The 22,386-nt window shown below is 41.1% G+C and overlaps 1 protein-coding gene across 2 annotated transcripts; it reads left to right on the forward strand.

Annotated features, from left to right (window-relative positions):
* The first annotated feature begins 4,114 nt into the window (after positions 1–4,114).
* On the forward strand, positions 4,115–21,949 carry secisbp2l (SECIS binding protein 2-like). 2 transcript variants are annotated; one of them, XM_051100721.1, is made up of 18 exons: positions 4,115–4,268; positions 8,861–9,027; positions 10,475–10,784; positions 10,872–11,004; positions 11,084–11,304; positions 11,386–11,410; positions 11,812–11,921; positions 12,001–12,099; positions 12,191–12,280; positions 12,358–12,525; positions 12,624–12,765; positions 13,406–13,578; positions 13,663–13,783; positions 13,877–14,039; positions 16,176–16,396; positions 17,749–17,903; positions 18,965–19,184; positions 19,263–21,949. In XM_051100721.1, the coding sequence occupies exons 1-18, from the start codon at positions 4,248–4,250 to the stop codon at positions 19,835–19,837; spliced, it is 3,114 nt and encodes a 1,037-aa protein (XP_050956678.1). In that variant the 5' UTR covers positions 4,115–4,247; the 3' UTR covers positions 19,838–21,949. The 2 variants fall into 2 exon arrangements, with proteins under 2 accessions (XP_050956678.1, XP_050956679.1); XM_051100722.1 differs by having other exon boundaries at positions 10,875–11,004.
* Positions 21,950–22,386: the final 437 nt, after the last annotated feature.

Genomic DNA, 22,386 nt, shown 5'->3' on the forward strand with positions numbered 1-22,386 from the left:
TGCTGGTTCATGCTGGTCCTTGAAACCAGCATCAAAACATACCTACCAGCATATACCAGCATATGCTGTTTTTTCACCAGGGTTATCATTGAATTTGACTATAATATTATTATATTAAAGCCTATTTTCGCCACATAAGACAAAAAAATGCTTTGTAAAAGTCGAAATGATGCCTTTAAATGACAAAACGTCATAAAAGCCGAAATTACATCATGCACTGGACGTCAATATACACAGGGTTGCCAGGTTTTCACAACAAAACCCGCCCAATTGCTACTCAAAACTAGCCCAAATTTGGTGGTTGTCTCCTTGTAAAAATGGCATTCTAAGGGGTAAAATATGCTTTTTTGGCGTGATTCCCCTGGTAAAATTAGAATTTGAGGGGATAAATGTCACATTATTGGGGTCGCTTAAACCCACATGAAAAACAACAGTGTTAAAGTAACCCAATTCTTGGCAACACTAATGTTGGAACCCAAAGACTTACATTTGGTTGATTGAAAATTGGGTTGACGTCAGTATTTGACATCAATTTGGAGTTATTGTTGGATTTTGGTTACACAACATCCTACACAACATCCAAAATATTAAGGTCAGCTGACGTTGGTATTGGACATCAAATTATGGTTGACATTAAACGTTGAATTGACATTGAATTTTGATCACTCAACATCACAACCACAATTTAACCAAATATTAACATCTTGTGCCTGCTGGGTACATAAGACATACAAATTAGATAAAAACACGAAAAAAGTATATAAATTTTTTTTTCACTTAGTATGTCAGAATTTCAACTTCTTATCTCATAATTATGACTTGGTCTGTCATAATTTTCCATTTACAAAGTCAATATCTGGACTTTTCATCTCAAAGCTATGACTATTCATCTCATAATTATGACTTCAAAAACATGTTTTTTCCTTTCATGGCAGAAATGGGCTTTCATAGCTGTGTAAGTGATCAAAATTCATTACTATTCAAAAGCGACCGGCGTTGACCTCCACCAGTTCCTTTGCACAAGGGCTTGTGGGTAATATTAGCTGATAAGCATGCCTGGATGCGTTCTGAAAATCTTGCACACACACCGTAGTATGGCTACTACTTTCAGTGTAGTTTACATGATTCTGCTCCATCTGGCAACGAGAAGAATTCCTAGTTTATTTAGTCACAAGCACCTGAGTGGTTAATTTAATTGCATATTTTATGTGGCTTTTATGTGGTTACATACACAACAAATACTATAATGAGCACACACGCACACGCACACACACACACACATGTCTGGTTTATTATCTTTGTGGGGACTCTCCATAGGCGCAATGGTTTTTATACTGTCCACACTGTATTTTCTATCCCCTTACCCTAACCCTACCCCTAAACCTAACCCTTACAGAAAACTTTCTGCATTTTTACTTTCTCAAAAACACTCATTCTGTATGATTTATAAGCTTTTGTACCCATGGGGACCTCAATTTAGGTCCCCACGGTGACACTAGTCCCCATGAGTCTGTGTGTATTCAGGTTTAGGTCCCCACAAGGATATAAAAACAAGTCCACACACACACACACACACACACACACACACACACACACAGGTGAGCAGCGCTTTGATCGTTTCCAGATTTTCGGGCCATTTTCTGGAGAAAGCCAAGCAAACTACAAGTTTGAGATTCCGTCGTGTTTGTCCACAATAGAATGAAATACAGCAGCGCCACCTTCAGGCGAATGTGAGAGGTGTCTGCTTTTAAATTTATACAGTGAACTAAAGTCAAGGGCCGGGTGCGAGCACAGATGCGCGTGAAAGTTGCATTCATTACTATAGAAACAAGACTGCTGAATAGTATTGGCAAATAGAAAGAAAAAAATATATATAAATTAATAAATAAATGCTTAATAAATACCCTTGCTAGAGTCTAGACAAGTTAAGCTATAATAATAACGCAATGGGTTTTCAGTGCTTAATAAAGACGCCATGAGCTGGAGCAAAAGGGCAGTTTTTTACTATTCAGTTAAGAGTTAGTGTAGGACAAGTTAGGTAAGTATATGACATTATAGGGCAGTCAATGCATTGATCACTAAATGATTTTTCTTTATTCAATGTATCATAACATTGCAAAAGCTTGTCTTTATATTATACAAACATGAACTGTTTTGCCAGATGCTTTTAGCCAAAGCGACATATATTGCATTCAGACACATTTGATCAGTTCTTGCATTTTGTGAGATTTGAACCCATGACCTTGGTGTTGCAAGCAGGAAGCATGTAACTCATACAGCCTATCACACAGGCCTTGCCTTATGTAAATTTCTCTATATATGAATTCATTTTTGCATAAAAATACAGTGATGTATAGCATCATTAAGAACTACCATGATCTAACAGTGAACAAAACATTTAATTTTTTTTTTTTTTAAAGATTTATTTTTAAGCTTTTTTATGCCTTTATTTGGACAGGACAGCATAGATAAGACAGGAAAGCATTGGGTGAAGAGAGAGCAACCGGGATTCGAACTTGGGTCGCCGTGAGCGCAATTGCACTCTAAGTCGGCGCACAAACCGCAAGGCTATTGGCACTGACAAAAACGTTTAATTTAACATTAAAAAAGACGCATGGAAATGCATGGAAAAAAGATACAGAATGTGATACGTTTCATGTGCAAATGGTGATGTATGCAATCTTGTTGTAAAGTATTACTAATCAGAGAATCATAATTCCCATCATATGCGCCAAAGGTCAGTGCATATGGGTCTGTAGTGTAGTGTGTGAGTGTGTGAGTGTGAGTGTGAGTGTGTAGGGTGTGTTGCACTAGAGTCCGGCCCATCAGATAACAGTTCCTGACAGAATTCCTATAGTTTCTCACTGTAAACTTGAGTCTGTGAAATCTGTGAACTCAATGGCTGGTTTACATGTTCTCTGCCAGTATTTTAGGGTTGTTTTGAAGAATAGTGAGAGCTGTATTGTTTTGTGGGACGTATGGGTCGTGTCAAAAATAAAGCTTTCTTTTCATGAATTCACAGAACACAATGATGTCATTAATTTTGGGAAAATGATCAAAACAAATCTGAGCTTTACAATACAGGGTGTCAGCAAAGGACACAGTAGAAATCTGTGTGTGTGTGTGTGTGTGTGTGTGTGCACCTGGTATTTATCACGTTATGGGGACCAAATGTCCCCACAAGGATAGTAATACCAGTAAATTTTGACCTTGTGGGGACATTTGTGAGGTCCCCATGAGGAAACAGGCTTATAAATCATGCAGAATGAGTTTTTTGGAGAAAGTAAAAGTGTGCACAGTCTCCTGTGAGGGCTAGGTTTAGGTGTAGGGCGATAGAAAATACGGTTTGTACAGTATAAAAACCATTACGCCTATGGAATGTCCCCATAAAACATGGAAACACAACGTGTGTGTGTGTGTGTGTGTGTGTGTTGCTGTGGTGTTGGTTACACCTTTGGGTTGGTGATAATGAAGGAATCAGAGGACGGATTACTGTCTTAGTCAAGCAAAGTCTGATATTTTTATTGCGTAACAGTATCTGTGTCAACAGTTATTCAACAAACAATCAATAAATCATTAACAAATTCATACATTCAGTCCACACAATAAACCGTACAATCACATATGTGAAATACCACATTACACTCACATAAAACACAATAATACTTTACATCAACATAATAACACAGTTGCAGTATGGTGTGTATTTGAGATTACTTTAGCCTGATTCTGTTCAATCTTGTAACGTTTAATAATACATAAAAATACATGTAAATCACATTACCAGAAACAGCAACTCATGTCAATATGAAAAACTGACTATCAACAAATCAGTCTAATAATTTTAATATTTCACAGTCCAGTTTTTAATGGACAAAATCAGATGTATTTATCAGTGAAAACTCTCAGAATTATGTCACGTTATCACAAGCTAAAAAAAACTATAAAGCCGAATCGATACAAAAGATTTAATAAGAAAACAAACATCTTTAAAAACACAGTTTCTCCTGTTGTTAATCAAAATGTTTGTAGTGTTTGCGCTTTAGACTCAACGCCCTCTAACGGCGGCGCGGCGGAATTACAGCAACGCGTGACCGTGGTGAGCCTCCGCGGCTTCCGTCCCAGATGAGTGTCAGTCAGTCAGTCAGTCGGTGACGGACATCAGAACCGGAGCAGCACCGGATCATGCGCGCGCTCACGGCCTCCTGACAGCTGCACGCGGCTCGGTTCCGGTGTCGGCGAGCGAGATGGACGGAGGCGAGAGGAAGGTAAGGCGATTTAACGGCACAAGGACGCGATTTACATCCGCTGGCGTCACATTAGCTTTAGCATTAGCAGCGCTCGCGGGATTAAAGTCCGTAACGGCGTAATAAGGTTGATTTGTGTGATCAAACACTGACATGTGTGTGATATGAGCGATGTGTGTGTTTCATGTGTGTGTGTATCAGAGCTGACGCGACACTGAGAGCGACGCGACGCGTCAAAACAATGACGCCCCTGTTGTGGTCAATTAAACCAAACTGGATCCGTTTGACACCGATTAGTCGATTATTAGTGATCGAGTAGGCTACAAAATGAACGCAGTAGTCGCGTGTGAGTCTGATCCACTTGTTAAAGTGCCATGGTAACACTGTGGTAAACTCCCTCAGGGAACCGAGTAAATATTACAGGACACGAACACGAGAATCATTCAGTACCATGGTAAATGTCAAAGTACCATAGTACTGACGTCTTATATCACACCTGTACTATCAGGAAACGTGATTATCGATCACGCACAGCTGCTTTATGACGGTTATTGATCAGTGTGTGATTGACACTCACAGAAACAATAACACACAGTGTTTGGATCAGTTAAACATTCATTCTGTTGATAAGAGCTGCATCTCTGAGAGGTGATTTATACTGGAGTGATATTACAGTGACTGTCATGTTATGTAACTGTGATATTATATTGAGTTTGGTTCTTCGCTGGTCGTTTGGTGTGGATTGGAGTGTGTGTCATGTGTCTGGTGTGTGTGTGTGTGTTCTAGTTTCTGCAAACACCGATCACATGTGATCCATCAGGTTTTTCTGCATTGATCACATTCCTCGCACGTCTGTGATGTTTCTGTCTGTTGTCAGATCGGTTTCTCTGTTTCTGCTCACAATCGTCTTCCTGTTTGATTCAGATCTGCTCACATCAGTCTTACAACACTGCTGGTGTGTTTCCTCAGTTAATCTCAAGTGGCTTAAAAATAGTAACGTTTTTAATTTTCCTCATTTTTGGGTGTTCATTCTGTGTGTTGCTATTGGCAAACCATCATACTTTGCTTGTTTTTCACATTTCACTTATACGGAGCTGTCTGATCGTAAACTACATGCACATATAGAATAACTTCTTGCATTTGACCTAGAACTCGAGTGCAAATGTAATAATGAAGATGAATTTTAGGCTCAGTCCTAAAAACACGTGTATAACCAAAATACGTCAGTTAAAAATAGTTGAGCAACTTGAGATGGGCCGAGCCAAAACGACTGTTTCTGTATGATTCTGTGCTCTGTCTGTCTCTCTGTCTGTCTCTCTTTGTCCTGTCTTTCTTCAGCACAACAAACCTTCTGTTTTCTACACACAATCTTGAAACAGAAATGCTGAAAAGACAAAAGCGTCCCTCTGCGTTCTCATTAGTGCAGCCCACAGTGAGCAGACCACCGCTTCTCTCTCTCTCTCTCTCTCATCTCTTTGTCTCTCTCTCTCGGCCTCACGTTCATCTGTACTGAATCTCTGTGGATGTCCTGTCATTCAAGAGTTCTGCACGTTTTCCACCACTGTGTATTTGTTTTGTTTTAAGGTTAATTCTATGTGTTCATACCACTCTCAGTTAAATATTAAACATTTTTCTGTGTTTAAAGAGAAAGTGCACTGATCTTTCTGTCTTTATTTAAGGTCCTTGTACACCGAGTCTGAAATTTTCACACAATCTCACGTTATGTCAATCATGTTTACACACTGCCTCGGACACTTTGGATTGGGTTCAATTTTCTGTGTTTTCACATCTGTAGCGAGCATTTTGAGAGGTGTTTTGACACCTTGAGGTTCTGGGTGTTACAAATTTTGACAAATACAAAAAAACGCATTTGAAACATTAAGAGTCATTGTGCAAGGAGCTTTTACTAGCAATCACAAACTGGTATGACTCACTTTCTTCTGTGAAATATAAAATATTATTTTAAGAAATGTCTTTTTTGTTTGTTTTTGTCCATACAGGGAAAGTCAATAGGGTTTGATGTTGTTTGTTTCCCATAATTCTTCAAAATATCATCATCTTTATGTTCCACAGAAGAAAGTCTTACAAGTTTGAAGTACATGATGATTTCTGGCTGAACTTTCTCTGAAGAGCGTCTCATCAGTCTGCAGGTTCATGATGGGCTCACATCACTGCTTTAGTGTGTGTGTGTTGTTAACATGCGCTAATCTGTCCATTCTTGCTTCTTGGTTAATTAGCTTAACGACAGCCGCTATCCTCACTTTAATCCCTGAAGTGACACTCAGTTTGAATCCACGTCCGTTCGTCAGCTGTGAATCTTGATGTGTGATGTTTAGCTAAATTAAGTCTGCTTTTCACAAAATGTCAATGTGTGTAATGTGTTAATGCTGATTGGTCAGGTTAAATCTGGCCGATAGGAGAGTTTATGTTTGGAGACGATGATAAAGAAATGTTTATTATCTGCGTGGACTGATGTTACCGTCTGTGATCTGATTGGACGAGAGAGACGTTGTGTGTGACGTCACAATCGGAAGAGCGTACAGAGCTCCGCCCACCACCTTCAGACGAACAATTACTGCTGTATGCTATAACACACACTCCATTCACACTCACACAGTCGGTCAGCGCTCTGGATCTCGGCATCAGGCGTGCCTTTGTTTCTGAGTTGTTTCAGTGGGGAATCAGGATGCTGTCATTATTATTACAGTTTTATATATCTTCCGTTACAGTATTATCATATTGCATCTTGCATCAGGGAGCTTCTGACATGGAAGAGTTCATCTGAGACTGAATATATAGTATGAAGTTTTTATGAATGAGCAAGATTCCTCAATGCATGATCAGCTTCAGCAATTTCATTGGAAGCTTTAGGTGAACGGCCTCTTTTACATTTATTCCTAATGAATGCGACATTATGCGGCTATCGTTAATGGAAATCAATGTGCAGATTTAAAATTAATGTTTATATTTGATGTCTTTGAGACCGTTTACAGTTCAGATTAAAGGACTAGTGAATGTCCAGATGAAGCGCAAAAGGAAAAAAGCACACGCAGAGGCATACATACATTATGCATCTGAACATTTATTTTGTTCTTTTCTCTACTTATATAGTCTTCTGTTTTTTTTTATTTTGTTAAAAAATAAGTGTGTTTATAACATAAATATTTTGAACCTGTTGATGCACATAAAACCATACATGTCAAAAAATCTGCACTGGAATCGTGACCCCAGAATGAACCATATAGTGAGAGCTTCACACTGAAACACCGCTAATATAATTTTTTTTAAACATTGTTTCCCCGTGATTGTAGAAGCAGTTTACCATTTGCTAATGCTTTGAGGAAGTGTCCGTGCACACGCGTGTTCAGCCTGTGATCGCTGCGTGTGTCGTGACGTGCTCCACAAGCTGCTGCTTAATCATTAACTCTTCCTGCTTCATGACATAATTATGGGAATGGTGGAGATCTTGTTTGTTGTGTTTCACCTGAGATGTTCAGGAATGTGTGGAATGTCATGACGTCACAAACACCTGACCAGCAGTCTCATGATCACATTGGTTGTGTTCCCGTAATTATTTGTTTGTGTGACATCCCACCAAAATAATTCAGACAAACATGTTTCTGACATCATTTTCTCACCTGTGTGGTGATTTTTTTAAATTTTTTTTTTGAAGCTGCTGAACTTTCAGGAGCTCTCAGGTGTTTTAGGTCTAATGCTGTGAGCGGTGAGTTACGCTGACATGTCTCGTCTCGTCTCGTCCCGTCTCGCTCTGTGGTCCCGGTCAACAGATCAGAATAGTGTATCAGCACACCATTTTTGTTAGTGCGGTATACTGTAATTTTGATGCTGAATTTAGCCACAGATATGCAAGTGTGATACAGGGGAATTTCTGTAGGAGGAAATGCATGTGTTTCCCGCACAGATCAGAATTTCATAGTAGACACGCCTCCCTCAATGCAGTAGATCTGTAAAATGAAAATGTATGAATTAATGAATATTTGAATAATTCAGCATCGCTCAACCCACAAAATACAGCAGCTGCTGTGGTCACTGAACACTTTGTGTAAACAGAGCAGTCATGTTTATGGACATACATGCTATACATCTTCCTTCTTATTGCCATAGCTGATTTTGAGTTGTAAAAATACATTAAATTGCATGGAAACAGGATACTGTGTATGTATAATTGTTTATGAATGTTGTTTTTTTATTCATTTTAGCCTCAAAATTTATGCCTTTTTTAAAATTTATTTATATCACAGACATTATACAACTTTACATTATACGTAACACTTATACATACTATATATATATATATATGTATATTCAAAGAAATATTTAAGGAATACGCATGTCTAAATCGGTGTACATGTATACAAATACAGATATGCCCTTTTTTTTAACAGACACTGGTGTTATTTCATTGGTTTGAATATATGATTTAATGCACTGCTTGGTATAGTCTGCTTAAAGTGCCCTCTTTTGTGAAGTATTGTTTTCCCCTTGCTGAAATTTCGTATAAAATTTGAATGTTAGTCATTTGAGTTTTAAGTAAAAATTGTAGCAGTGTAGTGTTCCTGCTTTTTAATTAAGCGTGTGTGTGTGTGTTTCAGGATGTGAAGCTCTCTGCTGAAGTAGAACCGTTTATCCCTCAGAAGAAAGGTGCTGAAGCTTCATTGTTACCCATGAGTCTGTGCGGTGAGGGTGGAGCTGAGCCCACACAAATCCCCTCCTACCTGATCACCTGCTACCCCTTCGTACAGGAGAATCAGAACAACAGGTACACACACACACACACATATATGTCTGCTTCACTGTGTTAGTCACCCATCTAATAGATGCTTTTCTATCAGGTTAATGAATGATATGAAAGCTGTGCAAAGCACTAGATTTGAATAGAGACATGATTTGGCTTTAACGACAGAGGTTTGTCTTACTAGTCTGTTCAACAGGTTTCACTATATTAGTGACGGTTCTACAAGGAGCATAAAGTGCTTGAATTTGACTTTTTGAAATGAAAGGCCTGGAAACCCCTTGAAAATGGCAATATTCCTGAATAGTCCGTGAATTATTGAAAGAGAATGTATCTATGAAAATTATTTATAAGCACATTTCTTTTCACACATTTAAAAAAAAACATACTTTTATGTTAATGTTGTAAAACTATGGAGCTAAACCAGTAGTAGTATTGACAGTGTCATGTAAACAGGGCTGAAAACACAAAAACAGGAACAGACAAACAGAATCATTTCAGCTGGAACCGTTCCTATTGATTCAAACTCCTGACTACTTTTCATTTCAAGCGATTCACTAGCAAAAACCAGATCAAATTTAAAGAGCTATTCATTTTCGAATTTCAGCATCGCTTGTAAAGATTTGAAAAAACATTGCATCGCAATATGATTGACTATTTCAAAGCTCTCCAGTCAGATTGTGTGTTGTGAATCATTTGATTTAGATCAGGACTTTGAAGCGGGTTCATGAATCATCTGACTTAGATCCGAACTTTGCGTATTGTGAATCAAATAGATCAGAACCTCAATTCGCGAATCTCAAATCATTTGATTTAGATCTGAACTTCAGGGAGGGTTCGCAAATCTTTTTTGCTTTAGATCAGAACCTAGGAGCTCGGGTCGCGAATCATTTTTTTTTTTTTTTTTTTTTTTTTTGTGAGATCTGTGATTGAAGTCCTTGAAAATTTAAAAAGTAGTGCCTGAAAAGTCCTGGAATTTTATTTTACAGTATCTGTACGAACCCTGTAGTGAGGACATTTTGGGCTTCGCAAGTATAATCAAATGTGCACACACAGCATTAAAAACATTAGTAAAATCATATAAATCATATGAAGTGTTCTCTTTGTCTGTAGTGTGATATAAAAGTCTGTGAAATGACTTCATGTACACTGCTACACATGTGTGATTGCCTCTGTTCCCAATGGATCCTGCTGCTTTTCCTTCCTGTTCACTTTGAATTGGTGGAAGTGAATTGGTGGAACTTTGAATTTGTGCCACTGTATATATAAGTGTGTGTGTGTGTGTGTGTGTGTGTGAATCACAGTGTGGAAATGGAAAAAACGGACAGTTTCAAACAGTTTTCCCTGCCTGCCATTGGTCAGACCAGCACATAGCGCTTCCCCAAACACATTCAGCTTGAAAGCTGTTCCCAGAATCCTGGGAAGTGCTTGTAAACATGTTTCTTCATAATCTGTGATTGTGTCTCTGGTTCAGTCGGCAGCTGCCCATGTATAACGGAGATCACCGCTGGCAGCAGCTCAACCCGAGCCCCGGGTACCTGGCGTACCCCATCCTGTCGTCCCCGCAGCCCCCCGTCGCCAGCGATTACGCCACGTACTACCACGCCATCATGCCCACGCCCTGCCCTCCCGTCATGGGCTTCTACCAGCCCTTCCCGGGGCCGTACGCGGGGCCGCTGCAGGCCGGTGTGCTCAACCCCGTGTCCGACTGCAGCGAGCGGGCGCTGCCGCAGGGCCAGACGCAGAGGGGAAGAGGCGTGTCACGAAACCCCGTCCTGCACAAGGTACGAGACGAGTCGTCAACCCACACGCTCAAGATGTGATTGCACTGCTCGCTAGTTGAAACTAACGCCCATTTGTGTCACTCGCAGCAGCCGATGGCTCAGCCAATGAGAGCCAAGCGTCCCGTGATGCGGAGCGTGGCGGTACAGAAGGAGGTGTGTGCGGCCGGGCCTGACGGGAGATCCAAGACGGTGCTGCTGGTGGATGCGGCGCAGCAGACAGGTACTGAGCTGACCTTTGACCTTAAAGTCCTGCGCTAGTGAACCTTGAGCTCTGAACGCACTGTTCTGTGTGTTTTCAGATTTCCCCGGCGAGGCGTCTGGCAGTGCCAGATGTGCGTCCGATCAGACGAGTCCACAGCAGTGGAAGAATAAACCTCGGCGCAGACGCACGTCGCAGCAGGAGTCGTCCAGCGAGCAGGGAGCCAGCGAGGCCGATATCGACAGCGACAGCGGCTACTGCAGCCCCAAACACAACCAGGGAGCCGCCAACACCTCCACTAATCAGCACACGGCCACCACGGTACGTTCAGATCATCTGTTAGTTTGATCTGTTACGATGATTTTGGTTGCCGTTTTCTCATCTTTGTGTGTGTGTTTGCAGGCTGTGGACGCTGGCGTCATGACAGGTGAGATCCTTCCCATCATCTGAACTCTCATGAGTGACCACAGCATGATCAAATGTTTGTTCCACCAAAAATAGAGCTGCAATTATAATAATAATACAATTAGTCCACACCACGACTCACGATAACGACACTAAGATATATTGTTGGAGTCTCTTTCAGAGCAATTTTTTTTTCTGATGAATGATAAAAACTGACAGCCAGTCAAAAATCAATCTGACTTTAAAGGGCTTGAGTGTTTAAAGCAGCAGACAACAAAACTGAAGTGCACTTGACTTATCAAAACAGAACAATATTGTCTCTTATTGTTATTGTTCAGTTATTATTTCAGTTGTTGTTATAGTTATCGTTATAATTATAGTTATCATAGTTATAGTTAATGTAACGTGTGTGTGTGTGTGCAGCTGTTAGCTGGGGGAATGTAGCCTCACAGGCCGTCCAGAAGCCGTGGACAGACAGGAACACACTGTATCACAGAGGCAGCAGAACACCTGAGCAGAGGAACTACACTCAGGTAACACTCGAGCGTCACACACGTCACATGACATGCTGCTCTGACACATGAGACTTATTCTACATCATTTGACCCGCAGGACTTCCAGATGAGCTTTGGAGGTCGTGCGGGAGGCCAGAGATCGACTCCTTCAGAGACGCCCAATACACACCTCACGCCTGAGCCACTGTACTTTCAGGTACACACACACACACACACACACTGACGCACACATGCAGAAAGCCGGATGGTATTTCCTGTAATTATTGTGCTGATTGTCTGTTGTTCAGGATGAGGACGAGTTTCCTGATCTGGCCACAGGTGGCGCTGCTCAGCGGAGTAAACCAGAACCAGTTCAGCCCAAACTGCCCAAGAACCTGGTGAGTGTTTGACAGAAGCAGCGAGGAAATCTGAGCTCAAAAACCCGCTCTAAACCTCTGTTTGTTTGTGTGTGCAGCTGGACAACCTTCCAGAGAATTCCCCTATAAGCATCGTGCAGACGCCCATCCCCATCACCAGCTCTGTGCCCAAGAGAGCCAAGAGTCAGAGGAAGAAGGCGCTCGCTGCCGCTCTAGCCACGGCGCAGGAGTACAACGAGATAAGCATGGAGCAGAAGAAACTACAGGTACAAACACACACACAAACACATGCAAAGTCTGCCCTGAACATCAGATCTGTCATGGTGGGATAACTTAATGTGTGTGTGTGTGTGTGTGTGTGTAGGAGGCTCTGTCTAAAGCAGCAGGTAAGAAGAGCAGGACGCCGGTGCAGTTGGATCTGGGTGACATGCTGGCGGCACTAGAGAAACAACAACAGGCCATGAGGGCACGACAACTCAACAACACCAAACCACTCTCATACACAGGTGCATTACTTTATTTCATTTAGTCTGACTTGATGTACTAAAATAACTAAAACTACAATAAGAGCTAATTAAAACTATATAGACATATTGAAAAAATTACCAAAACACAAAAAATATTTAAACTTACTAACAATTTTTTTGTTCCAAAAATGAAATAGTTAAAAAAAAGGAATAGTTCCAGAAATGAAAATGTGCTCACCCTCAGGCCAACCAAGATTAGGATGAGTTTGTTTCTTCATCGGATTTGTAGAAATGTGTCATTCCATCACCAATGGATCCTCTGCAGTGAATGGGTGCCGTCAGAATGAGAGTCCAAACAGCTGATAAAAACATCACAATAATACACAAGTAATCCACACCACTCCAGTCCATCAGTTCACATCTTGAGAAGACAAAAGCTGAAACAAATCCATCACTAAGTCCATAATACAAAATAACGCTTCATCCAGTGAAAAAGTGGTCTGAATCAGGAGAGAAATCTGCACGGATCAAGCACCTTTACTTACAAGCCAAAACAGCTCTAAATTTGAACACTTTTGTCCTCTCAAGATTATTTGTGGATTATTGTGATGTTTTTATCAGCTGTTTGGACTGAAAGAACTGTTTATTTAAAATCTAAATATATATGTGTTGTTGTCAGTCGGGACAGTGGGCGCTCTGCACAGTAAAGATGGCGGCGGCAGCAGTCGAGTGTCGGGACTCAAAAACACATACACCCCCCCTCACAACATCCTGGACTCAAGCGCCCCCCGCGTCAAGAGAGGGAAAGAGAGAGAGATTCCCAAAGTCAAGAAGACCACCGCCATGAAGAAGGTGCTCTAGAAAACACACACGACACGAGCATGACAGGATATGACATCACACAGCATTAACCCCTTGTTTTGTGTGTGTATGTAGATCATTCTGCAGGAGCGTGAGGTGAAGAAGGGCAAGAGTTCTACTGATCACAGCGTATCTGGAGCCGACGAGCAAAGAGACACTCTGAGCTTCACCGACCCGCTCACACAGGAGCAGGATGGTAAAAACACACAAAAAAAACAGGCACGTGTATTTGATGTGTAATGCAGGCACCTGTCCTTATCTGTCTCCATTGTGTGTCTGTGTGTTTTAGAGAACGGTCTGAGCATGCCCAGTGATGCGTCCCTGTCCCCAGCCAGTCAGAACTCTCCCTACAGCATCACGCCCGTGTCACAGGGCTCGCCCGCCAGCTCCGGCATCGGGAGCCCCATGGCTGCGTCCGCCATCACCAAGATCCACAGCCGCAGGTTCAGAGAGTGAGTACACGCACACGCAGGGGTCAGAGGTCACTGAGGTCACAGCAGTGCAGATTCCTGCCTGATACGGCGGCCCACAGTCTCTTCCTGTCAGATCTCAGATCAGCCTTTGTGCTGCTGCTGCTTCTGCAGGCTGAGAGTGGGTTTGGAACAGCAGAGTCACTGTGCTGCTCAATACAGTGTGTGTGTGTGTGTGTGTGTGTGTGCGCATGAGAGCTCAACAATAAGGATTATTTTCTGTCGGCCTCCCTACAAAAATGACTTATTTTTATTCTCTCTGGACACAAACACACATACAATATGATGACAAGCTTAAATCAGCCGAATTCACAACAGCAGCGTTCCGTTCATCACACTGATCCAGATGTTAGTGTGTGTAAGCAGTGCATCTCTGTCTGTCATCTTCATGAACGTGCAGCTGTAGGTGAAACAGCTGTAACGCACAGATATGTGACCCTGGACTAGTGTTACTTTCGTCACCTATTTTTAATTTAGTCTTAGTCTTAGTCTTGTGCCAAATGTCCTTGTTAGTTTTAGTCATATTTAGTCATTCACATATCTTTTTTTGTTAGTCAAGTTTTTTTAAAAGTCTCGTCATAGTCTAAGTTTTAGTCAAAAGAAAACTCAAGGTATCTTAGTCAAGTTTTAGTCGACTAAAAGTCTTTTAATTTTAGTCTAGTTTTAGTCAAAAAAGAACTCAATATATTTTAGTCTAGGTTTAGTCAAAAAATTGTAGTCTTTTTTTAAAATAACACATTATTACTGAGATTATTACTGATACACATTTCAGTAAAAAAAGTGTTTCACATATCTCAAACATTGGTTAAATGTCATAATTACCTGACAAAATACACTTGTTGAATGATTTTTGTTGAATGCAAATGTTAAACTCCTTTTTAAATCATAATTTTGTGTCAAATTATTGATTTATTTGGTAGGTAGCCATGTAATAAGCGGGATCCGCTTCGCGTCGGGGTCCTAATCAGCCTGTTGGTGTTGTATTAGCTAACGTTACAACCGCCTCGCTCTACATTATCCTTTACATAATTTAACATAAAAATAAAACTTTTTAAATAGCCAACTCAAAGTGTTTATTACAAATAAATGTTAATGAAAAAACATGCATTTACAGCACCCCCACTTTTCACATGCATGTGGCAAAATAAGTTAACATAAAATATATATAACCTGCTTAATGTGCTAAAACACCATAGCTAACTGGTTGATTTACAGCGTAGATGCCTAAAATCAGCATTTTAAAGCCGTAACAGCTGTTGACTTACCTGAAAAGCCTTTAGATGTCGAGGTTGGTGGTGACGAAATTCTTTGAAGAGAGGTTTTATCTTTTTCAGTATTTTATTTTATGCAAAACATTTTCACTCGTGTTCTTTGTGTGTTGTGTGTTTATGAGACCTGTAACTTGAGCAACAATAATGCATGTTAATTTTAAAGTCTTAGATCAGCGTTTTTGGACGAAAACAGTGGTTTTGCAGTTTTTATTCTTGCAAAACATTTTCGTCTCGTCTTTTTTCAACAATAATCATGTTAATTTAAAAAACAGTGGTGCAGTCTTGTCATCGTCTCGTCTTAGTCATGAAAAAAAAGGTCGTTCGAACATATTTCGTCTCGTCTCGTCTGACGAAATTAACACTACCCTGGACCACAAAACCAGTCATAATTGGGATTTGAGAAATTGAGATTTACACATCATCTGAAAGCCGAATAAGTTTTCCATTGATGCATGGTTTGTTAGGATAAGACGATATCTGGTTGAGATACAACTATTTGAAAAACTGTAATCTGAGGTTGCAAAAAAATCGAAATATTGAGAAAATCACCTTTAAGTTCTTAGCAATGCATATTACTAATCAAAAATGAAATTTTGATATATTTACGGTAGGAAATTTACAAAATATCTTCATGGAACATGATCTTTACTTAATATCCCAATGATTTTTGGCATAAAAGAAAAATTGATAATTTTGACCCATACAGTGTGTTTTTGGCTGTTGCTACAAATATACCCGTGATACTTAAGACCCGGTGGTCCAGGGTCACACTCAGGATCACTCTGAGATTATCAGTCGGTGTGATGTGTCAAGATGTTGAAGTGCTCTCTCTCCCTGGTTTTGTCAGGTACTGTAATCAGGTGTTGAGTAAGGAGATCGATGAGAGCGTGACGCTGCTCCTGCAGGAGTTGGTTCGCTTTCAGGAGCGGGTTTATCAGAAGGAGCCCAGCAAAGCCAAATCCAAGCGGCGTCTGGTCATGGGTCTGCGAGAGGTCACCAAACACATGAAACTGCACAAGATCAAGTGTGTCATCATTTCGCCCAACTGTGAGAAGATCCAGGCCAAAGGTCAGACATAGGTCACATTTACACTGCAGTTCCTGATGACAAAATTCTGGTTTGTTGACTATATCGGATTTCTTTTCTGATGACCAGAGGCCAGTTGTTTAAATCTAGTCTGAATGGATTTTGGCCATTTGATTGGATCAAATCTTGAAAATGGGTTGTTCGAAAGAAAAAAAGGATTCTGCAATCTTGGTTTTGATCTGGATTCAAAAATACAACATTTTAACGAGTAATATATCTCCAAATCCTCAAACAGCTGTCAATATCAAACAAAAATATTATATTTAATTTAAAGTTTTTGTTTTTTTAATCACTTATTGCAAACTACATTGGCACAGTCCTCAGAGATAGAGCAGTCAGAAGTAGTTATTTGTGTAAATGCAATGCAAAACTAGAATGCAAAACATTGCCACTTTTTCCCCATCTCTTTTTTTCCATCACCATGTCCCTTTAGAGGCTCCGGAGAGCACTAGTAATCCAGATTTGGAAATCTGAAAAAGCGTGTATCTGTATCAGGGTGATCAAGCCCAATTTTGCATTGAAAAAACAGGCTTACCTGATCCTGGATAGCAAAACATGGGATTTCCAAATCCATTCTGATCCACATTAAACTTTTTGAACAGCTGGCCCCAGCTTACAGCTTCTTTTAAAAGTGACCCATATCCAACATCTGAATTTACACTAGACACTTGGCAAAACAACCAAGGGTAGATGTACTGACAGGTTGCCAGGTCTGTCAAACAAAACCTGCATAACTGCTATTCAGAACTATCCCAAATGTGTTTTTTCCACAGTCTTTCCATCTAGCAGGGATCTCAATGTGTTGAAATAGCTGGGGGACAGATTGTTTTACATGCAGCAACAGAGTAAAAGTTGCTTAAGTAGCTTAAATTCCACAAATAAGCTGAGGACATGGCAACACTGACCTTAAAAACTGTCCACCTGAGTTCACGTCACTTTGCCACCGTCGCTTTTTCAATGATGAACGACTCACGTGGTCGGGGGAATATCTGATCTGTCCACTTACACAGCAGACACAAATGCACATTTCGGATGCATATCAGATTTATTTCCACATATGAAAGAGGCCTGAAACCAATCTGAGAATATTAGAATACGTGGCCTTTTTCTAGCTTACATGTTTGTGGGTCATATCCGATCTGTGCCACATGGGAAGTAAAAATCAGAATCGGGTTACGTGAACAATGTAATGTAAATACGGCCTTAGCGTTTCAGGTCTCATTGTGAATCTTTAGTTTGAAATCAAAACAACACCACATGTCCCCTGTCTCACTGCTGATGAAGTGTTTTATATTTTCTAATGTGTATGTGTGTGTGTGTGTGTGTGTGCGCAGGAGGTCTGGACGAGGCCCTTTATAACGTCATTGCCATGGCGAGGGAGCAGGAGATCCCGTTTGTGTTTGCTCTGGGCCGAAAGGCTTTGGGCCGCTGCGTGAATAAACTCGTGCCGGTGAGCGTCGTGGGAATATTTAACTACTCTGGAGCAGAGGTACACACACACACCCCCACACACACACACGTTTGTTTTTGTGAATTGTGGGGACTTTCCACAGGCTTCTATAGTTTTTATACTGACCAAACGATATTGTCTATCCCCTAACCCAACCGCAGGCCGGTCCCCACAATGTCAAAAATTTCAGGTTTTACTATCCTTGTGGGGACATTTGGTCCCCACAATGTAGCAAAAACAAGTACACACACACACACACCCAGGGAACACATGAACTGATCAAAAATACACTACCAGTCAAAAGTTTTTGCACAATAAAATATTTCATGTTTTTTAAACAAGTCTCTTCTGCTCACCAAGCTTGTATTTATTTGATCCAAGGTACAGCAAAAACTGAAATATTTTTTTCTATTTAAAATAACTGCTTTCTATTTGAATATCTGTTAAACTGTAATTTATTTCTGTGATCAAAGCTGAATTTTCAGCATCATTACTCCAGTCTTCAGTGTCACATGATCCTTCAGAAATCATTCTAATATGCTGATTTACTGCTCAACATTTATGATTATTATCAGTGTTAAAAACAGTTGAGTAGTTTTATTTAGCAAGGAAGCTTTAAATTGATCAAAAGTGACGATAAGATTTCTGTTTCAGATAAATGTTGTTCTTCTGAACTTTCTATTTGTCAAAGAAACCTGTAAAATTTCTACTCAGCTTTTTTCAACCACAATAATAATAATAATAAAAATATTTCTTTGAGCAGCAATGATTTCTGAAGGATCATGTGACTGGAGTAATGATGCTAAAAATTCAGCTTAGAAATCACAGGAATAAATTACATTTGAAATCATATTCAAATAGAAAGCAGTTCCTTTAAATAGTATAGTATATTTCAAACAATATTTCAAAATTTTGCTGTTTTTGCTGTACTTGGGATCAAATAAATGCAGGCTTGGTGTGCAGAAGACACTTCTTAAAAAAAACAACATTACAAATCTTACTGTACAAAAACTTTTGACTGGTAATGTAGAACTTAAAAAGCAATGTAAGAATAAAAGCATCTGTCGGGTGCATGTCTGTAACTGTTTGTGTGTGTTCAGGGTTTGTTCAATAAGCTGGTGTCTCTGACGGAGGAGGCGCGGAGGGCGTATAAGGACATGGTCAGCGCTCTGGAGCAGGAGCAGGCCGAGGAGGCGCTGAAGAATGTCAAGAAGGTCACGCACCACATGGGCCACTCCAGAAACCCGTCCGCCGCCAGCGCCATCTCCTTCTGCAGCGTCATCTCCGAGCCCATCTCAGAGGTCAACGAGAAGGAATACGGTAAGACGCGCAGAACCAAGTTTGCTTTTTGCGTCGTTCAGGTGAGCGTCTGACTGATTCTGAATGTTGTGCCTGCAGAGACGAACTGGAGGACGATGGTGGAGAGCGCAGACGCTCCAGAGCCGCTGGACGCCGAGCCCATCAGCAGAGCGACCAGCAAAGAGCAGCGCGAGATCGCCACGCCGCCTCCGCAGCCGACGGCCGGTTCCAGCCCGAGCCCCGCGGCCGCCCGCGCGCCCGAGAGAGACGAGTCCCGCACGGACGACCGGCTGGAGTGGGCGTCGCAGCAGAGCACGGAGACCGGCTCCCTGGACGGCAGCTGCCGCGACCGCCTCAACTCCTCCATGACCAGCACCACCAGCACGCTGGTGCCCGGCATGCTGGAGGAGGAGGACGAAGAGGAAGAGGAGGAGGAGGACTACACGCCCGAGCCCATCTCCGTGCAGGTGCCGCCGCTCAGCTCCAGAATCGAGTCGTGGGTCTCCAAAACCTTAGAGAACCTGCAGCTGCGCAGACAGAGCAGCACGGAGGACGAGGACGACGAAGACGAGGAAGGGCGGCTGAGCGACGAGGAGGAGCTCGACTCTTCTGACCTGGCCGAACCGGCGGTCGACGACAAAGACGCTGCGGATTCGCCCGCGCGCACGGGATGAGAGGTCGCGGCGCACACGTTCCACAAACACTGACTCAGGAAACTATAACGGACAGACCAACCGCTCACACACTCTCATCTGCTCACACTTCACACGTGTGACTTTACGTCTTCAGATGATGCTCAAGCTGCTCCAGAACAGCACTGTAAAGCATCATAGCAGTCGTCCGTATTCTTCGTTTTGACTAGGGTGAAAAACTGATTTCACACTTTCAAAGTGATTGATGGCAAACACACCGTCCTTTCATCATCTAATCATCATTTAATCACCCTCACGTCATTAAAAACAAAGATATTTTGAAGAACTTTGGAAACGACCAACTTTGGACCCCATTGACTTCCATTATACGGACAAAAACAAACTAATCAAAGTATCTTCTTCTGTGCTCCACTTAAGAAAGCAAGCCAGTCAAACAGGTTTGCACCACATGAGGGAGACGAAGTGATGACAGAATGACATTTTTGGGTGAACTATCCCTTTAAATAGCTGTAGTGAGTCAGTGAATCACTGAGTCATATGAATCACTCTAACGATGCTTTACCGTGTTTTCGTGATTCTGCCCCAAAAACGAGCAGCTGAATGTTTTTCATCCGTGTTCCACTGAAGAAATAAAGTCATGTGTGTTTAAAGTGAGTAAATGATTCACAGTTCAGGTGAATCATTTCTACAAATCAATGAAGGAAACAAGCGTTCGTTCACTCATTCCTCACACACGTCTGTTCTCGGTGGCTCATCTGAACACGCGTTTGGTTTAACCAGGAAAAGCAAACGCGACGCATTAACAAACGCTGAACGGCAGACGTCTTGATGTGTGATTTGTGCGTAACTAATGAACAAATGAACGAATCCTGTGTAAATAACCTGTTTAAATGTTTCTAATATTCCGTCGTCTTCGGTTCTATTTATCTCGCTTGAGTTGGAAGTGATTCGGAGGGCGTTTTGTTTGGCGTGCGTCTTCGGGTGGAATCGTTTCTCCTGGTACTGATGGGATCGGTGGTTTCCTGCGATTGTAAATTGCTGTAGCGTGTTCCGGAGCTCTTGTCCATGTGTGTTAGTACAGAACTGTCTTTCTAACCACGTTTACTCTGATTTACTCTGCTCTTTCTCCTCCGTCTTTAGTCGAGCGCTCGAGAGGTGACGCCTCGTTCGTCTCCTCGTGAAGGATTTCTGACCTTCTAACGGCGACGATGTACATTAATTATGGTAAACGCGTGTTCACGACTAACGCGAGGGCGAAAGGATCCGCCGCTGGTGTGAAACCGTGTCGATGTTCTGGAGCAGCAGGATCTCGGTGCAATAAGCTTCTGTAGCAGCGTTCGGTGCGGTGCTAACGGATCCGTCTCTCTCTCTCCGTCTCTCTCTTTCTCTCTCTGTGTTTGGAGTGATCTTCATTGGCGTGTCTTTTGCACTATGTACATAAACGTGAACATGCTTTGGTAACTAATGTGAAACTAGCACGCATCTGACGTGTGTTTTCCAGCAGTTCTGATGGTGAAGTCACAGCGTCTGTACATGCAGTAACTGTTCTCTGACTGATCGTTAATACAATTAAACTGTTTTCAGTAAACTATCTACTGTACCATGTGTTTCACTGGTGTGATCTCTCACTGCGAGTGTGTTGAAGTGTCATTCTGAAAGTTTTGCAACCATTTGACTCGCATAGTGTGAGAAATGAATGATTTTATCCATCAGGAATTGATGTTTCATGACAGAATGAAGTCCCGAAGCAACACACGGGAGGAAACCGAAGGTCCAGAGCATCTCCTCATTTCCCAGCGGTGACACTTTCCATGCTTTTACTATATTGATATGCACTGAATCACTGCTTGAAGATGACAAAGCTTTAAGCTGACATCATATTTGTGACTCTGGAGCACAAAACCCGTCTTGAGTATCACTGGTATATTTGTAGCAATAGCCAACAATACATTATATGGGTCAAAATTATCAATTTTTCTTTTATGTCAAAAATCATCAGGATATTAAGTAAAGATCATGTTCCATGAAGATATTTTGCAAATTTTCTACCGTAAATGTATCAAAACTTTTTTGATTAGTAATGTAACTTTGTAAAGGTGATTTTTCTCAATGTTTTGATTTTTTTTTTTTTTTGCACCCTCAGATTCCAGATTTTCAAACAGTTGTATTTCAGCCAAATATTTAAATGGAAAGCTTATTTATTTATTTGATGTATAAATCTCAATTTTAAATTGACCGTTATGGCTGGTTTTGTGGTTCAGAGTCATATTTCTTATTTGAATTAGTTCCCTCAACAACTGTCATTTTTTTTAAAGAACCACGGTTGTCATGAACTTGGAAAACCTGGATATATGAGTGGATAAATTGTGATTTTTCTATATTTTACTGGAGAGATTCTGCTGTTTCTGAGTAACAAATAGTTAAATAAGTCTTATCCTGTAATCACAAACGACTGGAAAAGTCACGTAAATTCATTAATTTTTTAATTGTGTCACCAATCCTGAAAAACATTCACTTTTGAAACCTGTTGAATTAAAGAATGTAATTATTTTATATAATTGACTTTATTT

The sequence above is a fragment of the Labeo rohita genome, unplaced genomic scaffold, assembly GCF_022985175.1.
Source record: "Labeo rohita strain BAU-BD-2019 unplaced genomic scaffold, IGBB_LRoh.1.0 scaffold_108, whole genome shotgun sequence".
Classification (NCBI taxonomy): Eukaryota; Metazoa; Chordata; class Actinopteri; order Cypriniformes; family Cyprinidae; genus Labeo; species Labeo rohita.

Coding starts and splice junctions, on each gene's coding strand:
- secisbp2l (XM_051100721.1), top strand. CDS start 4,248: ATGGACGGAGGCGAGAGGAAG. Junction 11,922..12,000: donor AGCAGAGGAACTACACTCAG/GTAACACTCGAG, acceptor TTTGACCCGCAG/GACTTCCAGATGAGCTTTGG. Junction 13,784..13,876: donor GCTCACACAGGAGCAGGATG/GTAAAAACACAC, acceptor TGTGTGTTTTAG/AGAACGGTCTGAGCATGCCC.